This window comes from Armigeres subalbatus, chromosome 1 (genome assembly GCF_024139115.2).
Source record: "Armigeres subalbatus isolate Guangzhou_Male chromosome 1, GZ_Asu_2, whole genome shotgun sequence".
NCBI classification, from domain to species: domain Eukaryota; kingdom Metazoa; phylum Arthropoda; class Insecta; order Diptera; family Culicidae; genus Armigeres; species Armigeres subalbatus.
In genome coordinates this window covers 245,345,305-245,369,823 of record NC_085139.1, presented here as the reverse complement: position 1 = coordinate 245,369,823, position 24,519 = coordinate 245,345,305, and the positions used below count along the sequence as shown (strand labels likewise).

At 43.6% G+C, this 24,519-nt stretch overlaps 1 protein-coding gene across 9 annotated transcripts in view; it reads right to left on the bottom strand.

The window, feature by feature from the left end:
- LOC134206285 (actin nucleation-promoting factor WASL) overlaps window positions 1–24,519 on the bottom strand; it is a 334,646-nt gene that overhangs the window by 8,297 nt on the left and 301,830 nt on the right. For all 9 annotated transcript variants that reach the window (XM_062681988.1, XM_062681989.1, XM_062681990.1 and 6 more), the window contains exons 3-4: window positions 5,903–6,130; window positions 5,737–5,836 (exon numbers count right to left, since the gene is read on the bottom strand). In XM_062681988.1, coding sequence (XP_062537972.1) covers window positions 5,737–5,836; window positions 5,903–6,130 — 328 coding nt within the window. The remainder of the gene's footprint in view (window positions 1–5,736; window positions 5,837–5,902; window positions 6,131–24,519) is intronic.

The window sequence follows — 24,519 nt, the reverse complement described above, 5'->3', positions numbered from 1 at the left end:
CTTACAGGTATTTTTTCGGGAGTTTCTTCAGGTACTTCTTCAGGAATTCCTTCAGGAATTTCTCCGGGAGATTTTCCGCGGAAGTCTACTAGAACTCCTTCCGGACTTCACTCGGAATTTACTCGGATATCTGCCAAGAGTTCTTCCAGAAATTTCTTCGGAACAATCCGCAGAGATTTTCTTCAGCAATTCATCTGGGAATACTTTCAGGATTTCATCTGGGAATTTCTGCATTAATTCCTCCTGGTATTTTTCGGAAATTCCTTTAGGAACTTCTCTAAGAATTATTTCAAGACTTCCATGTGGGAATTCCTCCGGAAGTGCTTGTGGGAGTTCCTCCGGGAGTTCTTCCAGGAGTTTTTCCAAGAAATTCTCCGGTAATACCTCCAGGAACTTTACAGGGAATTCCTGGACGATATTTGGCAGGAATTTCACGGGAAATGGGATTTCGGAAGTTCCTTCATATTTTTTCTTTTCCTCTAGGGTATTCCACCGGATGTTCCTCTGAAGTTCCACCAGTAATTCCTTCGGGAATTCAATCAGGCTTTCTTCCAGGAATTCATTTAGCATTTCTTTAGACATTTATCTACAAATTCCTCCAGAAGTTCCTCGGAGAATTTCTCTGGGAGTTCTTACGGGAATTCCTCCGGGAGGTTCTTTTAAGAATTCTTCCAGGAGTTCCTCCTGGAATTCTTACGGGGGTCCCTTTGGGAGTTCATCCTAGAATTCTTACGAGAGTTCCTCCAGGATTTCCTCCGGAAATTCTTCCTGTAGTTCTTCAGTAAATTTCTCCAAAAATTCCAAAGAGAATTCCTCTGATAATTTCTCCGGAAATTCCTATAGAAAATCTCCCGGGAGTTCCTCCGGAAATTACTCTGGGAGTTCCTCCGGGAATTTTTGTGTTTTGCATCGCAAGGCCGGTAATAAAGTTAATTAGTTCAGTGCGTGTTGGCTCTTGTTTCGGACAGCAGAACGATCGCACGATTTGCCGAAATATTGTGCTCTGCATTGCGCGGCCGTCAGTGCATGTTTTGTCGTGTTTCTGCTCAGTAAGCAGATAGTTCGCGCGGCCGAGTGAGTAAACAATTGGTGCGTGATCGGACGTGTTTCAGGTAGGATTTAGAACATTCGTAAAATTCGAGTTTTTGGTTCTGATTTTAATGTTCGGTGAATAAGTGTGCGTTTCAACGTGTTTTGTATATGATGCGAAACATTTGTAAAATCCAGGTTACTTTGTCCTCCTTTGGACGGTTCGTAAGTAAATTGATGAATATATCAAGATCTATCTGGTAAAAGGGCGAATGTCGCAAGAGAGAATTCTCTTCGTCGACTTCCCCTCATTTGAATAAAAGTGACAAGCAGAGGATTTCTTTGCAGTTTATCACCTCAGAATGCAAGTTCACATTGTTTTCTATCGTTCTGAGGTGATAAATCACAGAGAAATCAGCTGCTTGTTACTTTTATTTAAAAGAGGGGATGTCGACGAAGAGAATCCTCTCTTGCGACATTCGCCCTTATTCCAGATAGAGCTTGATATTATAATATTTTTCAGCATATACTGTTATTGACAAACGCTCTATATTGTCGAATAGAGCTCCCTATTATTCACCTTACCCACCAACATAAATTTTTCTTCCCGAGACATCTATGAAGGTAGTATGGGTTCCCTGCATCTTCACTAGTAGATGTTGAACTAACATTCCTTCCCTTCCTTCCCTTCCTTCCGTGATTGTAAGGACGTGGCCAGGTATACAAATGCTATTATATAGGAAAAGGTACTAATCCAAAGTACCAATTTGCGACAATATACAGTAGATTGCTCAATTGAGCATTGTATAGCCACCCACGATTTGTACAATCACATATGCTATGCTATGCTATGCTAAACTCCTAGAAGAATTCCTAGAGGACCTCGTGGATGAGCTCCCAGAGAAACTATCGGAAGAACTTCGGGAGGAATTTCCTGCTTAATTTCTGAAGAAAGCCTAAATGATTTCCTGAAAAAGCCTGAATAATTTCATGGAATAGCTTCTGGTGGAACTCCCGGAGGAATTTCCGGAGAAACTCTCGGATGAATTGCTGGTGGAATTCCCGGAGGATCTCTCGAAGGAATTTTCTGGAAGAATTTCTGAAGAAACTCCCGGGAGAATTTTCAAACGAACCCCGGGGAAACTACCAGAAGCATCCTCGGAAACAAGAGAATTCATCTTATAGACAAATCTCGTCTAGCTGAAACCTTTGTTGGGGTTTGTAGCTGGACCATCATCATCATCAGAGGACCTCCCGGAGAATTCCCTGAGGAGCTCGCAGAGAAATTCTCGGAGGAGCTTCTGGTGGAAAATCTATATAAATTCCTGAAGAAGCCTAAATAAATTCCAATTCTGCCGAAATTCCCGGAAAAATTTTCAGACCGAAATAATTCTCGAAGGAAATCCTAGAGAAATTCTTGGTAGAAATGCCGGTGGAACTCCTGGAAGAATTCCAGGAGGAATTTCCGGAGAAATCTTGAAGTTTCCACCGGAATTCTTTCAGGATTTCATTGCGAATTAATCTAGGAACTCCTCCGAAAATTCCATAGTTGATTTCATTTTTGTTATAATTTCTGTATAAATTTCCAGTGGAATTCCTGAAGAAATTCTTTGAAATTTTCACAAGAAATTATTCAAAACAATACACGGAAAATTTTATGGAATTTACACAAGAAATTCGAAGATTTTTCGTGAAATTCTTAGGAATGTTTACTGGCAATTCTGCGAAATTTCCACGGAATATTCTTATTCTTAAAAATTATGGGAAACAGCACGAAATTATTTGAATTATTGCAGGGAATTCTGCAGAACTTATAAAGAAGTTCGTGAAGATTTTCTTGGAGTAAATAATGGTGGAATTTTCGGATCAATTCCCGGCAAAATTTATGGTGAATGTTGACTGACCAGTCAACAATGGAGAGAGCTACAACAAGTTTCCAATTTTTTAACAGCGTTTAATTGTTCAGTTAAAAAATACCTACAAGTAATTTTGCATAAGCACTTACGTTTAGTTTTTCTTGTATCTCTTTTATACCGTCCGCGTTTTATTAATTAGCAATTCTTGTTTTAATGCCTAGTGTAACAAGTGTCAATGTTTTTTACTATTTCATGACTTTAGAACTACTCACTTTTCGGACAACGGTTTTGCCGAATCATTGCAGGTCCGACGTTTAGGTTATCAAATTCAATAGCAATATAATTCACTGTAGGTAGTAACAATTCTATTAAATTAGTTCATTTGATGATGCACAAAGTAATTACCTCTTAAGATAAAGATAATAGAATAAACAATTTATATAATAAGGAGTAATTTTAGATAATTAGTTTATAAATTTGTAGCACATATGCGTAGACTCTCAACACAGTATTTTTCCACGTTCCTTTTCTACCACCTGTCATCTGTCAGCCGTTTGAGACAAACAAGAAAACGAAATTGATCCATACAGCTTCTAACGAAGGTCGTCTTGGTGAGTTGCGTCGACCAGGGGGTCGCAACAGTGGAATTCCTGAAGACACTGCCGAAGAAGTTGCTGGAGGCATTCCTAGAGAATCTCTGATAGAATTTCGGATAGAATGCCAGGAGCAATTGTTGAAGGAATTCCTTGAGAAAGCTTGCATATTGATTTGTCTGCCTATTTTATAATAAATATTATTCCAGAGAGGATTTGTTTAGAAATTCAGATGTATGGTTCTAGTTTTCTTTTAAAATTATGGAAGAATGCAGGATTTTTATAATAATTGTTATAGCCGATTTAATATTCTTTCTGAATACTAAGTTCGTTAATATTTTTCTCACTTTATTTAAAAATATCTGATGAGCAATAAATCACGCATTTTTAAATCCATTATTGTTTTAATCATTATTGTTTCGATTTGGTTTGGATTTGGTTTCATGTGTTAATATTCATGTGTTTTTATAAAACTACGATTTAGAAGACCAAAAAAGTTGCCCCCCCCCTTTCTCGAAATCCTGGCTACGCCCATAAAGTGCAAAGGGATTTGGTTTAATGAGTCGAGTGTAGTTAACCCATACTCGCACTACGCTTGACCAATGTGCAGAATGCAGATTTCCGTTACCATTTACTAAAACAATGGAACGTCTTATGCCTTGCGTTCTTTTTTTCCATAATGTCAGCAAAAATAGTGCACAGAACTTTACTCTCAATCATACCGACCACAAGAAAGTTTGCCTCTATCAAAATCCATTATATAAGAATCCGAAATTTGTAGCACATTTAGTCATCTTGTATCCGTCGGATATCTATTTGATTTATATAGTAAATTATGATAAAAACAAGCGTTTGCGGTGGACTAAAATTTATATGAGATGTCAGATTTAAGTCAGCACTTCAATGGACTACTATATGAACGTTTTTTTATCACTACAATTTTTTTAAGGACATGGCCGACGCTATTGTTAATCTCAAATATTATTTATTATTAAATTTGTATTATGAAATTGGCTAATTAGTTACATTATCGTTTGATTACCATTCTTGAGTTTGTTTCAATTTTGTTTGCGCTATAATCTTCGAGTTATGAATATCGCAAAAATAACGATCATAATGCACGTGCATCACTTAAACACACTCCGCATACTTTGTAGTACATATTCTAAGTATTTAGCTTCAATCATGCAACTCAAAAAAAAAGATATTTTGTATGAAATTTTTTTCCCGTTTTTGGCAACATCCCCATTTTGGCAACATTAAAATCCGGTGGTGTTGCCAAAATCGGGAACGGACTGTATTGAAAGGACAAACTAGTTAAATCATACTAATAGGGTAGAGAACCATTTGGGCAGCACCCCCTATTCCCGTCAGCAACGTCCATTATTCGAGCGCATTACAACCGAATTACTTGTTTTTTAGTACATGGTTACACAGCAAATAGTTTTGAAAATTCAACGACGTGTAAAATTGCAGCCAATCTCATCAAACGAATTAACATTCGATATTCAATTAAATTTGATTGATTTTTACATGCAAGTACAGTTTAAATTTATTTCGATTTAAAATAACAGTAAGATCGATTGAATGTTACGTTTATTTGCATGCTCCAAATATGTGTATGAAAATACATTGAAAATCACAACATATTTTTATCTGTGTAGTTTCTGTCGATATCTAGTGATGTACAAACCATCAAGCCATTTGGTTGGAACGCGGTCGAGTTCGGGAATAGGGGTGCTGCCCAAATGGTCCCGCTTCCTAGTATGTAGTTGTGCAACTAGTTGCAAAAAGATGAATTTTTCGGCACGAGTTGTACGATGAACAGGACATCATTTTTTTTAAAAGCAAGCATCTATCACTTTCATGGCTTGTCGAGCTATGCAATTTGACACGATAACATGGAATCTGATTGTACTTTGCAGCAACACAATTCATTGGCAAGAATGATCATGTAGATTAAATTAGACTGTACTGTACAATTTTGGTACAGATTTATCATATTGAAGCCTGTTTTTCGCCAATGCAAAAAATAGCGTGTGCAACTAGTTGCAAAACTCGATTTTTTCAGCACTCGTAGTATTTATTCAACGAGGCACGTACAACTCGTGCTGAAAAAAACATCTTTTTGCAACTGGATATTTAGTAGATGGGGGAAGAATGAAATTAATGCACCTGTTATGATTCATATTTGTACTCCAAAATCTGACAGTAATCAGCAATCCATAGCAAAGAAACTAATGACAAACAATACTCACCATCTCTTCGTCGGTTTCTGTTGGATATCGTAGAATTGGTTGTGTTCATAAAAGCGGTCGCTTCACTCTCCATGGCAAAGTTAAACGCCACAATTCCTTCCTAATTCGGATAAAAAGTAACAACCAATAATGCCAAACTTGAACCTTCTTCTTATTCAGCCCTTACCTGTCCCTCGAACACGATCAGAAACGGTCTCGGCTTGGTGACCTCGATCCCGTTGTAAATCTCCTGCTCCCACACCATCTGGTTCGTTTTGAGGCAGTACAGCCGGAAGAAGTACGACTTTCGGATGTTGTCCTTGATGAAGCACAGCGCACCGGTCCATTTCTTCACCCAGGAAGCGTGCGCTGGGGATTGCGTCATGTAGAGCTGCACCACGGCGGTGCATTGGGTCTGCGGTAATGGAGTAAAATCAAGAGGTGAAAAAAAAATCAATTACAAATGTTGATTGATGGCGATGCACCCCAGTGACCAAACCGATCCCATACCGTTATGTTACTACATTTGTACGAACGAAAATAGACAATGGGTGATAATTTCCATCGAGATGAAAGTGAAACTGGAGCATTGAACGCGTGGAAGTTCCCATACGTGATGATTTTTGGCTTTCTCGCACACCGAAAAGGTGTACCGACAGGACCATTGTTAAGGTTCAGAGGTGTCATGTACTAATCGATTGGTGTTGGGGTCCGGTGGATAATTCAGAACTCAATGATTGCAAAATCAAACTTTTTGATAATGACATACCATTTCCAAAAAAAAGTCATTGGAATTTGGGATTCAGTTTGGAGTAGAAAAGTAAAACTTTATTTAAGGGGGGTGTGCCGATGCGTAATGGCCTGCCGGGAATACCAGTCGATCCCTCACTATTTATATCATCGGTCTCGACTCTGTTTACTTTCCCGGTGGCCTATTCACCTAAACATATTTGAATCCATCAGCGATAAAACTTGGCACAGAATACGCTTATATGAAGCAAGCCGTGCTTAATTAACACACATTGCACAGCAGATGCTTCTATTCGTATGCGAGAGAAAAATAGTGTGAAATAAAATGCAAAATCGAAAACAAACAACTCATCTATGAAACAGGTGAGAATGCACATGATAATGAATGCATGAGCCACTTAAAATCCGCACATGGAACGGAGAAAATGCCGATGATAGATCATAAACAAAAGATTCGCATATCCACGGTGTCTGTTTTTAGACATGGTGCATAATCAGCAACTAATACGAACAATGGACAAACTAAATGAACGGTGAACATAATTTCCATAATCTATCTCGCAAAAAAACACAGTTTTTTTTTCATTTGAACGTTCTGCTCTATAACAATTGCGCTTATTGTTCGATTTCGATGCGACCATTGGCTAAACAGATATTTTCCAGTCTCTCAATGCTGCCTTATCAGGTCAACAAGAAACAAGTCGACCAGCCCAATCCAGTAACGGAACGTCTTTCATACCGAGCAGGAAGTACCACTTTTGAACGCTTGGCTACCGAGTCCATGTAAAACCACATATTCAATCCAGTCCGTGCAACATTTCCCTGTGACCGTCTTCCCCGTCACAATATGGTCACCAGGCCAGATGCCGGTTGTAATGGATCGATGCATTCGTTTAGGTGGTATAATCCGTGCTCACACTATTTCAATCGTCCGAACTGAACTGGAAAACTTGTTCGATTACTTTTTCTTAGCGAAAGTAAAAGGCTAGGAAAATCAGGAAGTGTCGGCCTCGATGTGGGCACGTTTTTCTCTTCTTGTGCAACATTTTCAAATTGAAAGGCAATCGGGATTTGAGCGACAAAAAATAGATTTATTTATCTAACGATGATGAAATCTTTCGAATATAACCGATTGCAGCGCCGTAGCGTACGGTTGGCCAGGTTGGCACCCGCCAAGGGCGCCAGCCTTTAGGGGGCGCCAAAATCAAGAATCACACTATGAGAAGAAAACAAAAGTAAATATGAGTTAAAGTTCAAAAAAATAAGAAATCGGTTTAGTCCAGAGATCTATAGAAATAGAAGGGATATATTGAGTAATGTAGAGCTAACAAAAACATTTCATTATTGATGTTTTAACATCTATTCTGCCGCGATTTCCAGAAGAGTCCCATGTCGATTTTTGACGATTTTGATTTTATTTCAGAAATAAGCTTAAAATAAACTTATCTTTAAGAAAAACTGATAAAATAATAGGCTTTGTTCTAGAATTTTAAAAATTAAGTCACATTTCAGATTTTGATAAACTCTCGCACAAAATATCAATGCAATTATGGTCCAATTAATAGTTCCATAGCAATGTATACAGATAAAGAAAATTATGCCAAATTATCAGAAAGATTGTTGGTTTTATCGATTTATTAGACTTTTTTTAATTCTCCATGTAAAACGAGTTTGAAAAATTCAACGGCATATTACTCAAGTTGAAGAAAACTGACATGAGACACTTATGCGAATAGGGGCAGTATTCTGGTTTCTCGGGGACTGCCAAAAGCCAGTTGATTAAAAAAAAAATCCAAAAGTATCATCTTCAAACTGTTATTTGAATATATTAAGGTTAAATACCCATACACTGCGTGATCGAATTAGTTCCATTTTTGCCACTATCACCCAAGGCCCTCCAGAACCGTAATATAATGCAGCAGTGAGGAGAATTTACTCTCAATTTGGAAAAATATGTATTTTCCAGGGTTAGCCAAATTAGGCACTAAGTTTGCCAAAACCGGTGCCCTTCCCCTACCAGGAAAAGTAGTATTGCTTTTGTATTTATTGTAGAGACTAGCACGCCTAAGCTGGCTCATCTCTGACTCAAGATAAGTTTGTTTATTTTATTCAGAAAATCTTAAGTGATCCGAAAATTGATCATTTCGGGCGCATTTGACTTTTCGACTAGCACAGTGGTGGAAAACAAAGCAAAGCCGTTGTTGCGACGCCGCATAGAATAGGTCTAGCGGTAAACAGGCCTAACGCGCAACATAGCTGCAACATGACAGCTTGCGCGCAATAGTAGTGGTAGATAGAGGGAGAGTGAGTGTAGGATGTAGAAGTAGTAGAGAGAAAAGACGCAAACAAGGGCAGAAAAGGTAAATAAAGATTTTGCGATCGAAAAGTAAAGTCGAGAGTGTTTAGTTCGGTGATAATAAAGTTTTATTCCAAAATTGAATTTGTGAGCTTGGTAGTGAAAAATACTACAAAATAATCCGGATAAATCGTCGGTTAGTGGTATCGAAAGAACCAAGTGAGTAGGACCTGTAAAAAAAGAAGAAAATGATTAGAAAGAATGAATATTGATATTGTAAATACTTACCTGTAGATTCGGTGATTATTGGATAGTGCGACCTTAGGAAGTTTTTGGAAAACCGCCGTAGAATCGCTGTAACGGTTGAGTAAATCGTAAGTAAGCCCTAAAACGAAATGCAATGAAAAACATAGCTTATTTATAAACCATTTGAACAGCAACTGTCCGACCAAATTCGCGAGATCCAAGTAGGGTAGGTGAACCTATAGTTGACACCTGGAAGTATAGTCGAACCTAGTGGGTAGAAGGAAACCACTACTTGTAAGTCATTGATTAGATTAAGCTGTAAAATTGTATTGAGTAAAATAAATAATTACAGTTTTGAGCATCGCCACAAAAAAAGTGTGCTGCTTCAGAAATTTTGGATTCCCTTCGGGAACATTCTCAAAAAAGTAGTGACAAAAACGTCGCTTGTGAGAAGTCCGTCCACAAAATGGGTTCCGATTCCGAATCCGTTGACAAAACCCTGTTGGACCTCACGGGAACTCCGTGTGGGATCTGTGGTCCATCAACATGCGACGAAAAGATGGTCGGTTGTGATGGATGTTCCGCGTGGTTCCACATACGCTGCGTGGGACTACCGGAAGAAAAACTACCGAGGATGTGGTACTGCCAAAATGAAGCCTGTAGGCAGAAGGCTCAGGAGTACCAGAAGCAGAAGGACGCCAAAAAGTCGGTCCGTCCCAGGAAGCAAGTGGACGAGTCCGACAAATACAGCACGACTTCCCGCACCGGGACGTCTAGCGTAGATGCGAAAGTGCGAGCGCTGGAACAACGTCAAAAGCGGCAAATGGGGGAGTTGGAGGCGGAAATGGAGCTGAGAAGGAAGGAGAAGGAGATACAGCGCGCATACGAAAGGAAGAAGATGGAGATGGAGGAGAAGATGCGTGCTGAAGAAGAAGAGGAGCGGATGGCCTGGCAAGCTGAGATGCTGCGAAAGAAGAAGGAGCAGATCCAGCGGATGGAGGCGAGGCAGAAGTCATTCGAGATGGAAATGGCGGCCATGGATGAAAGGTTGGCGGAGCTTTCGGGTAGTCCGGCGTCGAATGAGTTGAAGTCAAAGATCGTAGTTAGCGGATTACGGGCGGGTCCTTCCGGCAATACTAATAGGAAAGTGTTGGAGCTGACAAAGGAAAACGTCAAACGGCTAGAGGAGGACGACGACGACGATAGCGACGAGGATGATGAAGACGTCGACGAAAGTGAAAGCAGCGAAGAAGAAAAGGGTAAATACGATGAGTCCGATGGAGGAAAGCGGCTGAATAAACGAGCCACCGTCGCGATAAAAGAAAGCGCAAAGGCGGGCGCCTTGCAATCGAGCAGGAGGATGGTCGACAACGTGAGCCAAGACGGGGGCAACAGCAGGTCAGACCGACGAAGGATCAGTTGGCAGCGAGAAAGGGACTACAAACTTCCCAAATTCCCGGGCAAGCCGGCACAGTGGCCATTGTTTTAGGCGGCCTACAAAGCCTCCAACGATGCCTGTGGTTACATGAACCACGAAAACCTGATGAGGTTGCAGGAAGCACTCGAAGGGGATGCACTCGAGCTAGTGTCGGGGCAGCTACTTCTGCCGGCATCGATTCCGAGGGTCATCGAGAAGCTACAACGGCACTACGGCCGCCCAGAGCAGCTTCTACAAAGTCTGTTGGACAAGGTGGATCGTTTGGAGCCTCCGAAACCGGACAACCTCCGGAGTTTTGTTCCTTTCGGAAACACGGTGGAACAACTTTGCGGGCACCTGGAGGCTGCGGGTCTACAGCAACACCTCGTCAATCCGCTGCTCATTAAGTCGCTGGTCGCCAAGCTTCCGGATCGTGAGAAGCGTGAATGGGTTCATTACCGGAGAGGCCACGGCGAAACCACGCTGCGAACGCTGACGGATTTCCTCATGGACATAGTGGTGGACGCCTGTGAAGCCAACGTAGACGTCGAGGTTCAGCCGTCGTATCAGTCGAGGAGAGTTTTCCCAACCGGGAAGAGCAAGCCGAAGGAGAAGGGTGCGCTGTACTGCCATGGCGAAGGCAGCAGTCCGGCGGCTAACTTGAACGAAGAAAGGAGGCTCAAACCGTGCCAACAATGCCGAGCCACCGATCATCGTCTGCGGCGCTGCACAGAGTTCAGGAAGCTGCGATATGCTGAGCGGCTGAAGTTGGTGAATCGGGAGAAGCTGTGCCACGTCTGTCTCAACGAGCACAAAGGGCAGTGCAAATTCAACATCCACTGCAACATTGGCGAATGTAGGGCATTCCACAATCCACTGATGCATCCGGTGGGAAATGTGGTCGGGATGAGTGCGCACATTAGGACAAACTGCACAGTCATGTTCCGGATTGTTCCAGTCCAGTTACACTGCGGAGGAAAGTCGGCAACCGTTTTGGCGTTCCTTGACGAAGGTGCTTCGATGGTGGAGGAAAAAGCTCGCTGATCGCCTGGGTGCAGTCGGAGTACGAGAGCAACTGGCCATCAAATGGACGGGAAATGTCTCGCGTGTGGAAGAGTCCCGGAGAATGAGTTTGTGGGCGTCGGGTACAAGTCCAGCGGCCGGCGACAAATTGTTGCTGCATACGGTCCATACAGTTGGAAAGCTGATGTTGCCGCATCAAAAGCTGGACCATGAGGAACTTGCTGCGCAGTACGGCCACATGAGAGGATTGCCGATCGAGTCCTACGATGGACAGCCGCAGCTGCTAATCGGGGCGAACAATATTCATTCGTTCGCGCCACTGGAGGCAAAAGTAGGGACACCAATGGAGCCTATTGCTGTTCGTACCAACCTCGGCTGGACAGTTTACGGACCCAGACAGTCCACTACGGTGGCGGCCGGCAACTACCTCGGGTACCATCAACAGATCACCAATGATGACCTGCATGAGCTTCTCAAAAGCCACTACGCGCTGGAGGAGTCGGTGATGATGATACCGCAAGAAACGGAAGAGGAAAGACGTGCCCGGGAAATACTGGAACGCACTACTAAACGTATCGGCGATCGCTACGAGACCGGGTTGCTGTGGAAGACAGATTAGCCACGGTTCCCGGACAGCTATTCAATGGTCATGCGGAGAATGAAGCAGCTGGAGAAGCGGCTTGATAATAATCCAAAGCTGCGAGAAAACGTCAGCAGATAGATCGAGCAATACGGGTACACATCTCGCTACCGCTGAAGAATTAGCAGTATTGTCGACTGCCGCCGACCAAGTGTGGTATCTCCCGATCAACGTCGTCCAAAACCCGAAGAAGCCCGAAAAGATCCGTCTCGTCTGGGATGCCGCAGCGACGGTGCAAGGAGTCTCTCTAAACTCCCAGCTGCTAACAGGACCGGACATGCTCGTACCGCTGATTAAGGTTCTCCTCGGTTTCCGTGAACGGCGGATTGCGTTCGGTGGAGATTTGAAGGAGATGTTCCACCAGTTGAAGATACGCGCAGAGGACAAGCAGAAGCAGCGGTTCATCTTCCGGAAAACGCCGGATGATCCACCAAGCATTTACGTCATGGACGTGGCGACATTCGGATCGACAAGCTCTCCCTGTTCGGCCCAATTTGTGAAGAATCGGAATGCCGAAGAATTCGCCGCACAATACCCCAAAGCGTCTGCGGCCATCATTCACAAACACTACGTGGATGACTACTTCGACAGTGTCGACACCGTAGAAGAGGCGGTTTCCCTAGCACAAGAGGTTAGATTAGTCCACCGAAAAGCAGGTTTTGAGATCCGGAATTGGGTGTCCAACTCGCCCGAAGTTCTACGAAGTCTTGGAGAGAAAAAACCGGCGGCGCCGGTGCATTTCGGCTGCGATAAACAGACGTTGAAGGAAAGAGTTCTGGGAGTGATCTGGGACCCGAGGATGGACGAATTCTCGTTCTCAACAAAGAGCCGGGAAGACATGATGCCGTACCTGTATGAGGAAAAACGTCCTACGAAACGACTCATCGCAAGCTGCGTGATGGGATTCTTCGATCCGCTCGGACTGTTGTCGCCGTTCACCATTCACGGCAAAATAATCATCCAGCATCTCTGGCGCTCCAAATGTGACTGGGACGAAGAAATCGACACAGATTCCTGGGATCTGTGGAAGCGGTGGACAAAACTGTTGCCGCAAGTAGAGGAGATCCGGATCCCCCGATGCTATCTCGGCGGTGCGAGGTACGCCGAAGTTGATTCGCTGGAAGTGCATATTTTCACCGATGCCAGCGAACACGGATACGGCTGCATCGCATATCTGCGAGCGGTAATCCAAGGAGAAATCCATTGCAGTCTGGTAATGTCGCGGGCAAAAGTGGCACCGATAAAACGTCTGGAGCTCATGGGAGCTGTGCTAGGAGCCCGGATGAGCCAAACCGTTCTGGGCACTCACTCCTACGATATTAGCCGAACCGTTTTCTGGACCGATTCCAGCACCGTGTGCAGCTGGCTCAATTCCGACCAACACCGCTACAAGCAATTCGTTGCTTTCCGGGTCGGAGAAATCCAAGAACTGACGAAGGTGGCAGATTGGCGATGGATTCCAACGCATCTCAACATCGCAGACGTGGTGACAAAGTGGGGGAAAGGAGGTCCGCCGTTGCAAAGCGAAGGTGAATGGTTTAATGGACCGTCCTTCCTGTATCGGCCGAAAGAAGAGTGGCCAAAGCAAGAGCCGGAGACCAAAGAGACGGAGGTAGAAGCGAGAGGGGTTGTACTGTTCCACGAGGTGATCGATGCCGAACCGATTTCCCGCTGGACAAAACTGTTGCGGGTGACCGCTAGCGTATTACGGTTTATCGCTAACTGCCGACGAAAGGGGAGAGGAGAGCCGATAGTGACCATACGAGCTACGGTGAAGCAGCGGCAGCTGATTGAAGCGACTGCAGTGAACTACGTGTCAGTAAAGGTTCCACTCGGACCAAAAGAGCTCCAGCAAGCAGAAACGGTTCTCTGGCGACAGGCTCAATGGGATGAATTGGCGGACGAGATGAGTGCTGTAACGAACAACCTAAAGCGCCAACCGGCAGAACGAATGGAAAAGTTGAAAAAGGGTAGCTCGGTATTCAGAAGCTCTCCGGTATTGGACGACGAAGGTGTTTTACGAATGGCTTGTGAACTCCGAGAAGAGTTCATTCGATAAGAAGCACCCGATCATTCTGTCACGGTTCCATGACGTAACACATAAACAAATCCAGCACTACCACGACCAGTTCGGACACCCCAATTCGGAGATCGTCTTTAACGAGATGCGGCAGCATTTCCAGCTTCCGCAAATGCGCCCGATAATATAGCAGGTGGTGAGCAAATGCATCTGATGTAGAGTAAACAAGTGTCGGCCACATTCACCGAGGATGGATCCACTTCCCGTCGAATGAGTCACTCCTTATCGTCGGCCCTTCAGCTCCGTCGGCGTCGACTATTTGGGTCCGCTGGAAGTAACAGTTTGACGGCGTAAAGGGAAACGTTGGGTGACAGTTTTCACTTGCTTGGCCGTGCGTGCGGTGCACCTGGAAGTTGTGCACAGTCTCACGACCGAGTCGTGTCGAATGGCCATCACTCGTTTCCAAAGCAAGTTTGGCAGGCCAAGTCACATATTCTCGGACAATGCCACTTGCTTCCGCGGAGCGAACAATGAGATGATCAAGATGGAGAAGATCAACGAAGAGTGCGCCGAAGCCGTAAGCAGTTCGACTACCGCCTGGCATTTCATTCCGCCGGGAACCCCACACATGGGAGGTGTCTGGGAACGAATGGTGCGGTCGGTGAAAGAGGCAATGCGGGCACTCGACGATGGAAGAAAGCTGACGGACGAGATCCTGGTGACGACGCTGGCAGAAGCGGCCGATATAATCAACACGCGCCCGCTTACCTACTTGCCGCAGGACTCCGACGAAACGGAAGCACTGACGCCGAACCATTTTATTCGGGGAACGGTGTCTGGTGCAGATGTGAAGATGGACGGAAGGCCAACAGATCCCGCAAAAACTCTGCGGAACATGTTCAAGCGCTCACAGTTTCTCGCAGACCGAATGTGGGAACGATGGAGTAAAGAGTACCTCCCGACGATCAACCAACGGTCGAAATGGTTCGATGAGCAAAAGCCGCTCCAGGAGGGCGACTTGGTCTTCGTGGTCGATGGGAAGAACCGGAAGTCTTGGAAGAGAGGCGTCATCGAATCGGTGATTAAAGGTACGGACGGACGAGTACGACAAGCGGACGTAAGGATGGCTGACGGTAAGGTACAAAGACGAGGTGTAGTGAACTTAGCGGCGTTAGAGATTAAGTAAATCCGGAAATGCCGGATGTTACGGGCTGGGGTGTTGCGACGCCGCATTGAACAGGTCTAGCGGTGAACAGGCCTAACGCGCAACATAGCTGCAACATGACAGCTTGCGCGCAATAGTAGTGGTAGATAGAGGGAGAGTGAGTGTAGGATGTAGAAGTAGTAGAGAGAAAAGACGCAAACAAGGGCAGAAAAGGTAAATAAATATTTTGCGATCGAAAAGTAAAGTCGAGAGTGTTTAGTTCGGTGATAATAAAGTTTTATTCCAAAATTGAATTTGTGAGCTTGGTAGTGAAAAATACTACAAAATAATCCGGATAAATCGTCGGTTAGTGGTATCGAAAGAACCAAGTGAGTAGGACCTGTAAAAAAAGAAGAAAATGATTAGAAAGAATGAATATTGATATTGTAAATACTTACCTGTAGATTCGGTGATTGTTGGATAGTGCGACCTTAGGAAGTTTTTGGAAAACCGCCGTAGAATCGCTGTAACGGTTGAGTAAATCGTAAGTAAGCCCTAAAACGAAATGCAACGAAAAACATAGCTTATTTGTAAACCATTTGAACAGCAACTGTCCGACCAAATTCGCGAGATCCAAGTAGGGTAGGTGAACCTATAGTTGACACCTGGAAGTATAGTCGAACCTAGTGGGTAGAAGGAAACCACTACTTGTAAGTCATTGATTAGATTAAGCTGTAAAATTGTATTGAGTAAAATAAATAATTACAGTTTTGAGCATCGCCACAAAAAAGTGTGCTGCTTCAGAAATTTTGGATTCCCTTCGGGAACAGCCGTTGAATATTAGATTAGCAGCGATAATTTAGAATTTGATTTCTTCATTGAGACCAACAAGAGCTGAAAAGTTCAAAACGAACGTATTTGAACTAATGATACCCATCTGCCAATTTTGCCAAATAGAAACCACAAAAACGATCGAAGCTAAGATTTTCGACAACAAAATATTTGATTTGTAAAAATGTTGGTTGGTATTGATTGAAAAAGAATGTCCCTCATGATTACGGATTTTTCTTAGAAATTATCAGATATTGGTCCTAAGGTGTATTTTTTTCCTTGCCCTGCTGCTTCCGATAGCAACTCCGACCATCAACCAACTCACTTTAGAGTTGAGTTTCATTGGCCCAACTATTTCCAAAGACCGGTAATGCCTCCTTAATCCAAATATTTGCGATGTCGATTTCGATAACTAACCAACGGTTCCGATCATCGAGCTTCTCACTTCATAGCTAGATTTTATTCCAGGGACGAGTAACTGGGTTATTGTGAATCCTTTCGTCGACTCATGCCTCATTGAACCCTTCATCAACTCATGCCTCATTGACGCAACGAAATCCAGTACTATTCCATCAACCCATCGACCAGCTTTGGATTTTTCTTGATCTGAATAGGTCCAATGGCGATTCCGGACACAGGATTTTTGATTCGACTAGGTTCGATAACGACTCTTTTCATCGAACATGGGCCCGAAGGCCCAGGGTTGGTTTTTTCTTAGTTGGAATAAGTCGAATTGATTCATGACCGGTTCTAAATATCGACCGATACATTTCATTTGTTGACACGAAATCTTTTTCTTTGGATTTGCGTATGTTTTTGGAATCCTTCAGAAATTCTAGTCTAGTCTAGTCTAGTCTACACATACAATTGGAATCCTTCAGAAATTCGTAGAAATATCAAGAATTGTTTTTTAGATCCAAATCGGATTTCCTGATTGGAAACATATGTTGAAATTCGAAATCGGACCAGAATCAAATGAGATATGGCTATTTGTTTAGAATCGGTGTCGAATTGGAGTTTTAAAAGGGACCAAGCCACAAATTCATTAGAATTAAGCTTTTGACCGATCTTCCATTATGATTACATTCCAGAAGTCTTCTGTCATGTCAAAAATGAAAAACCAACCAAAAAGACGGATTCTGAAGTCGCTGGGGTGCCCTCGGGGAACCCGCAGAGGGGACATTTCAGTTTTGTAATCAAAGCTAGCCATTCGACGGTTCATTTTTCATGGTTTTCTATCAGGAAGCGAGGTATGAGGGTAAAATGGACCATTGACGGCTTGGACCGCTTCCGGGACCTAGGGATTGACCCCGAGGAACCCGTAGAGGGGACATTTTAGTTTTGGCACCAAAGCTAGTCGTTCGACAGTTCTTTATTCATGGTTTCCTATCAAGAAGCAAGGTATGAATATAAAGTAGAACATTGACGCATTTGGCCGCTTCTGGGACCTACGGATTGTCCCCGGGAACCCGTAGAAGGGGAATTTTCAGTTTTAGCGCCAAAACTGGTAATTTGACGGTTCGTTCCATGGTTCTCTATCAGGAAGTGAAGTATGAGTTTAAAATGGACCATTGACGGCTTTGACCGCTTCCGGGACCTACGGATTGTCTATGTAGAGGGGACATTTCAGTTTTTGCACCAAAGCTAGTCATTCGACGGTTCGTTTTTCATGACTTTCTATCAGGAAGTGAGGTATGAGTATAAAATGGACAATTGACGGCTTTTACCGCTTCCGCTTCATTCAACGGCTCGTTTTTTATGGTTTTCGATCGGGAAGCGAGCTATTAATATTAAATTAACCATTGATGACTCTGACCGCTTCCGGGACCAACGGATTGTCCCCCGGGGAACCTGTAGAAGGGGACACTTCAGTTTTAGGGGTCCGCGACGTTAGGCATAATGGACGTTAGGCATAACGGACGTTAGGCATAATGGACGTTTGGCATAATTCTGCCTTCTTTATGTCATAGGCTGTTCTTTGGATCATTTTATGCCTAACGTCCATTATGCCTATGATCGTCCGTTATGCCTAACGTCCATTATGCCTAACGGGGTATACCCCAGTTTCAGAACTAAGGCTAGTCATTCGACGACTCGTTCCTCATGGTTTTCGATCGGGAAGCGAGGTATGAATATAAAATTGACCGTTGACGATTCTGACCGCTTCTGGGACCTCTGTATTACTCCCAGGAGAGGGTCTTTTCGGATTTAGCGTCAAAACTAGTCATACGACGGATCTTTTTTCATAGTTTTCTATCAGGAAGCGAGGTATGATTATAAAATGTATTATTGACGACTTTGTCCGCTTTCGGGACCTACGGATTGTTCCCGGGGAACCTGTAGAAGAGGACATTTCACATTCTGCGCCAGAATAAGTCATTCGAGGGTTCTGTTCTCAAGGTTTTCGATCAAGAAGCAAGGAATGAATATTAAATGAATATTAGCGATTATGATCACTTCCGGAACCTATGCATTGCTCCAAGGAAATCTGATGAAGGAGACATTTCAGTTTTAGCGCCAAAACAAGTCACTGGACAGCTCTTTTTCATGGTTTTCTATCAGGAAGCGCAGTATGAATATAAAATGAACCATTATAGACACTAATAACTTCTGGAACCTACCAACTGCCCCAGGGAAACTTATAGAAGGGGGCATTCCAGTTTTTGCGCCGAAGCTAATCATTCGACCGTTATTTTTCATGGTTTTCGATCAGAAAACGAGGTTTGAATATAAGATGGACTATTGACGATTCTGACCGCTTCCGGGACATTCGACCATTCGACGACCAGAAGTCATTCGAAAACCATGAAAAAAGAACCATCGAATGACTAGATTTGGAGCTAAAACTTAAATGTCCCTTCTACGGGTTTCCCTGGGAACAATCCGTAGATCCCGGAAGCGGTCAAAGCCGTTAATAGTCCATTTTATACTATACTTCACTTCCCGATAGACAACCATGAAAAACGAACCAGTTTTGGCGCTAAAACACCGATTCTAAACAAATGGCCATATCTCACTTGATTCTGGTCCGATTTCTAATATCAACATATGGTTCCAATCAGAACGAGCCCTACTTTATTTGTAGCTACTAATATTATTTTGTTATTAACTACAACTTATCCTAATACCCACCACTAATTTACGGTTCTGAACCTACCTTCAAAAACCCTGATTATTCCACCTACACACTTAAATTCATAATTGCAGCTCGGTAATTTTTTTTACTGATTTTATCCTGTAAAAAATATTTTTTACCGGAAGCTCGGCTAACAGTCGGAAAATTACTGACATCTGTAATATTGTTCACCGATCGCTCTGCAGAAAGAAATGTCAAAAATGTTAACTACCGAGCTCCCCGGTTGTCGTAGATACTTCTATATTTTTAACCGTGTTCTGTAAATCATTTTACCAATGTCGGTACATTTAAAACCGAGTCCTCAGTTACGATATTAGGCTTGCGTGATACACGAGATAGCGCCATTTTTTTTAATCTTTTCGTGTTTGAAATTGAGCAGAGCAGAAAAAATCAAACAAATTAGGTGTTGTGTTGTAACTTGTAAGTAATATAATTAAGCTTTGTTGGATAAACTTTGTTTTACATTACTTTTTCAGAAATTTCCTCTTAGATGAAATTTCCTCGAGGTAGCATAACTGACGAGAAAGGACGCTCGGAGATCTTCCAGCTTTTCATCTACACGTGGCATCTACTCTCATTGCTTTACTGCCTATTTTCACGATGAAAACATTCCGTAATACTTTTAGTTTTTTGCCTTTTTGTTCCCAAAGAATCGGATTTTATTTTCAAAAAAACGGGATTTGCGCAATTTCCCACGAAAAATATCTCCCGAGATGTGCAAGCGTTAGTCGTCCCTCTTGGTACAAACGAACAAAATAATGTGCGCATTGAGTTATTCCAAATGAATAATAAAAATATATTTAATTCATCAGTTTTGTTTTTAATAATTACGACTGAAATGAAAAAAGCAATTACACGTATTTCGGATATTTTTATAAACGTATCGTAAAAAATACCGAATAACTGTTAGAAAAGTACTGAAACATCTGTAAAACTGATTTTTTGACACGAGAATTGTCTTGGATATTACCGAAATGCTCGGTATTATTTTACCGAGAGCTCGGTGGATTTTACAGAACATATCGGTAAAATTTGACAATTCAACAGATAGGAAGCAATACCGAGGGCTCGGTTGTCGATGTAGTTTACCGAGCTGACTACCGAGAGCTCAGCTGTTGAGATTTCGGTAATCTGATAACCGACCCCGGTAAAAAAAAATAAGTGTGTAGCGATGATGGTGCCTTTCTCGTGCATTATAAAAATAGTATTTTGGCCATTACTCTTGAGCCCATAGTCTGATCTGGCCATTTTTTAATAGGAAACAATGGGAGAGTATTCTGCGTCGAATTCAACTTGTTGCGAGTAAATCGGTTAAGGATAAGTGCCTGAAAAATGAGTGACATTTTTTTACTCATTTTTTCTATAAAAAAAGTGGTATTTTGGTCATAATTTCCGAGCCCATAGTCTGATCTGTCCAATTTTCAAAAGGAAATAATGGTAGAGCATCCTGCGTCGAATGCAACTTGTTGCGACTAAATAGGTTAAGGATAAGTACTTGAAAAATGAGTGACATTTTTTTTGTCTGGGTGCGCACAGACACACACACACACATACACATACACACACACATACACTTGGGCTTGACCAAGGGCTTGACTACCCCTCCCCATGGCCACTGCGAGTTAAACCGGGACCATCGTCCCTAACCCCTAATCCCAAGGCGTCAAGCGACCCGTGCCGAGGGGATGCCTGGCCAGGGGGGTGAAATAATAAGCTAGGCCTTTAACGGAGCCTGTGGGGTACCTGGGCACCCTCCACAGCAATTGTCCCTTACCGCGTCATGCTGGGCTCTGGCGTGGTGGACCTCTTTTCCCGAGCAACTCGTGGGACCAAAATGGAAAACCAAGTCAATTCTTCAGTAAATTCTTCAATTAGTGGTAGTAGTGTAGGCGACAACCCCTTCGCAAGAGGTGGGTTGTTCAGGTCTCCGTCTAGGAGGCCAGAGGCAATAGTCGGCAGCTCAATGAATTTTAAAGATTTATATATCAATCAATTCGCAAACTCTCCACCAATTTGCCAGTAGTATTGAAACATTTGATTATCAACGCTAATCTATTGAAAATTTTAGTTCTTTCATGTATAATGCTTTTCCTATACAGCGCGTTCCAATCCTTTGTAATTGCCTACTTTTAGGGTATTATCAATAAATGAACTGGAGTGTATGAATGGGGTGCTCTAGCTGCTAGACAGTGGGGTCCCTACTCCCTCACAGAGTGGGAGGGGCTGCTAAAGCTGGGTAGTAGTGTCGGTGGGATGGTTCCTTCTCTTCTATATAGAGCGGAATGATTGGTTCAGTGTACTATTTTTGGTTTTACGTAGTTTACGTCGAGCGGTCGTGTCTAGTATACAACCCTAAATTTTTTAGTTTAATGTTGAAGATGGTGATGACTCTTGATCGCAGTCTGGGAGCTTTTTTCATTGTCTTTATTAGGGAGACTTTCAGCCCGAGGCTGGCTTGTCTCCGCGTCTGGGAGCTGACTGGACCAGAGATGCAGGAGATAGGTGTCGGGGACGAAAAACTTCTAGACGTAGTAGACTAGATCCATCACCAGTAGGTAGACCGATTAGATCATGACGCGATATACCGGTTTTGGGTCTTCGGTTCGGAGCGCATGTGAACCGGACGCTTTGCTCTACCTGGAATCTCTGGACCGACTTCGGTCCTTGACCGGTCATCCGCTGAAGTGAGAAAGCGCTTCGAATCTGCATTAATGTGGAAAACGCTAAAGAGATGTAAAGAATGGTGCGGTTTACGCAATAGCTTTCCACAGAAGCAAGTCGTATGGGTCGGTCAATAACTGATCATTCGCGTCTTTCACAGGCATCGTTGCATTCATCTTCGCCCCGCTTAAGCGTCGTGAGATATCGTAGAGGAGGCGAATGTCCCCGGTTGCGGCGGCTCTCTCTCCTTCGTCGGCCAGAGAGTCTGCCTTGTCCCGTCGACATGAGCGTTTTACTTCCTTCTCAAGAGCCGCGTATCGTTGACGGGCTAAGACTTTGGCTCCTCTGGTTTTCGATCGCTCTATCGCGGCTTTGGCTTCTCTTCGCTCCTCTATCTTTCTCCAGGTATCATCGGTGATCCATTGTGTTCTCTGGGTGCGTAGTTCGCCCAGATTGTTCTTGCTGGTGGCGATGAAGGCATTCTTGTTGGCGGTTCATTTGTCTTCCACGCTGCCACCTTCCAGAATATCTGCAGCACGCGTCTCCAGTTCTTCAACGAAGGACCGTTTCACCGTGGCATCTTCCAGTCGGCGTGTGTTGAATCGTCGTCCAACTCTTTCCTCCTGCCGACGAATCCGCGCAATGCGCAGGCGTATTTCGCCGATGAGGAGGTAATGATCAGACGCGATATCGGCACTACGTTTATTCCGTACATCAAGAAGGCTCCGTTTCCATTTTCGGCTGATGCAGATGTGGTAGATTTGATTTTCTGTAAAGCCGTCACAGGAGACCCACATGACCTTGTGAACCGGTCGATGGGGGAAGAGCGATCCCCCGATCACCATGTCGTTATTACCACAAAATTCTGCGAACAGCTCTCCGTTTTCGCTCATTTCTCCGAGACCATGGCGTCCCATAATGCGCTCATGGTTCGAGTTGTCGGATCCGATCTTCGCATTGAAGTCGCCCAAACAGATCTTGATATCACCCTTCGGAATTCTATCTACGACGGCATTGAGTTGACTGTAGAAGTTCTCTTTGTCTTGCAGATCGGCAGCATCGGTTGGCGCCGCATAACATTGGATTATAGTAAGGTTTCGGACCCGTGTTCTAAATCTGGCAACGATTATCCTTTCACTTATAGGTTCCCACTTCATAAGCGCAGAGTGTGCCTGAGTTTGGCCAACGGACTTCACTCAGTCCCAGGATCTCAAGCTTCATGCGGCGTGCCTCATTGGCAAGTTGTGCCAATTTACCCTGCTGGGCTAGGGTTAAAACGTGCCATGTTCCTATTCGTGTCCGTTGTTTCGCGCTAAGAGTCGTCGCCGTAAAATCAGTCCGTATTCTTTCATTATCGGATTCTCGAACAAATTGATGTTTCGGGAACAGTAGGTTGTTGGCCCAAGGTTCCCTATCCACCGGGATGGGGCTGCCATCTTAGGTATAGCTTCCGGGGAATAGCATTTCATACTCAGCCGCTGGATGCCAGAACAGACGCTGTTGGAGCCCACCCAACACCAGGACTAGGCTAGTGCGCTTTGAGCGGCACACGGTCGCTTTGATAGGGCCTGCTTGGGGACACATGCAGCTTTTTATAGAAGTTCAACAGAGCCCACTGTCGAACCCCACCACATCCTAGGCAGACCCCACTGGACGCACCCTCGCACTCTAGCTGATGTCAGAAGGACAACAGTGCCCAGGCATTTGTTTCACATTTTGGTCATCTGAGTCGCGTCCGGAGTTGTTTTTCCACTTTTCTTAAGCTTCCGCTTCATTACTGCCCAAAATGTCTCGATAGGCCGGAGCTGTGGGCAGTTGCGTGGGTTTATATTTTTATCGATGAAATCTTCGTTATTACCGCGGTACCACTGGATGACTTCCCGGCTGTAGTGGCAACTCGCCAAATCTGACTAAAATTTCACGGGACCTCTATGGGCTTTATGGAAGATAGACCGCGGTTTTTGAGACAATCCTCCTTGTACAGTTTCGAGTCCATCGTCTTATTCGTCTTATGGGGCCCTCCTTAGCCGTGCGGTAAGACGCGCAGCTACAAAGCAAGACCATGCTGAGGGTGGCTGGGTTCGATTCCCGGTGCCGCACAGAAGGACCAATCTTCAAAAAGACAGTCAAAAACCATTTTTTCAAAATGATCCAAATTGACATGGGTTGTTAGTAGAATACTTGACGATGATGTTAACATAGTTTTGAGTCGTTTTATTCGGGTGGATCTTACCTTTACAGTCAATACAATTTGAGCATGTTGTCGATTTTTAATTCTGTTAAATCTTGTAACATTTATCTTACTGCTTCATTATGTTGCCAACAACGTATATATCACCCAAACCTATTATATTTGGCACCATCACAAAGTATAGTCCAAAAACTTATAAAGCCACGCATATACGTTCGTAAATTATTTTTGATCGCGCAGAAAGTACTCAGTCTTTATTATGTATAAAATAATTATTGTATTATCTTCTTGCTGTATTCATTGTGAAATTCAAAAAGGTACCCATCGGTACCCATCAATGAAATTCACACTGTAGTTTCATTTTTTTTGTCAGGAATCCAATCCTGCAGAAATTAGGTTCCGCCACCCTCCGCCCGCTCAGTTATTTTGGTTTTGCTGACAGTGGTCGT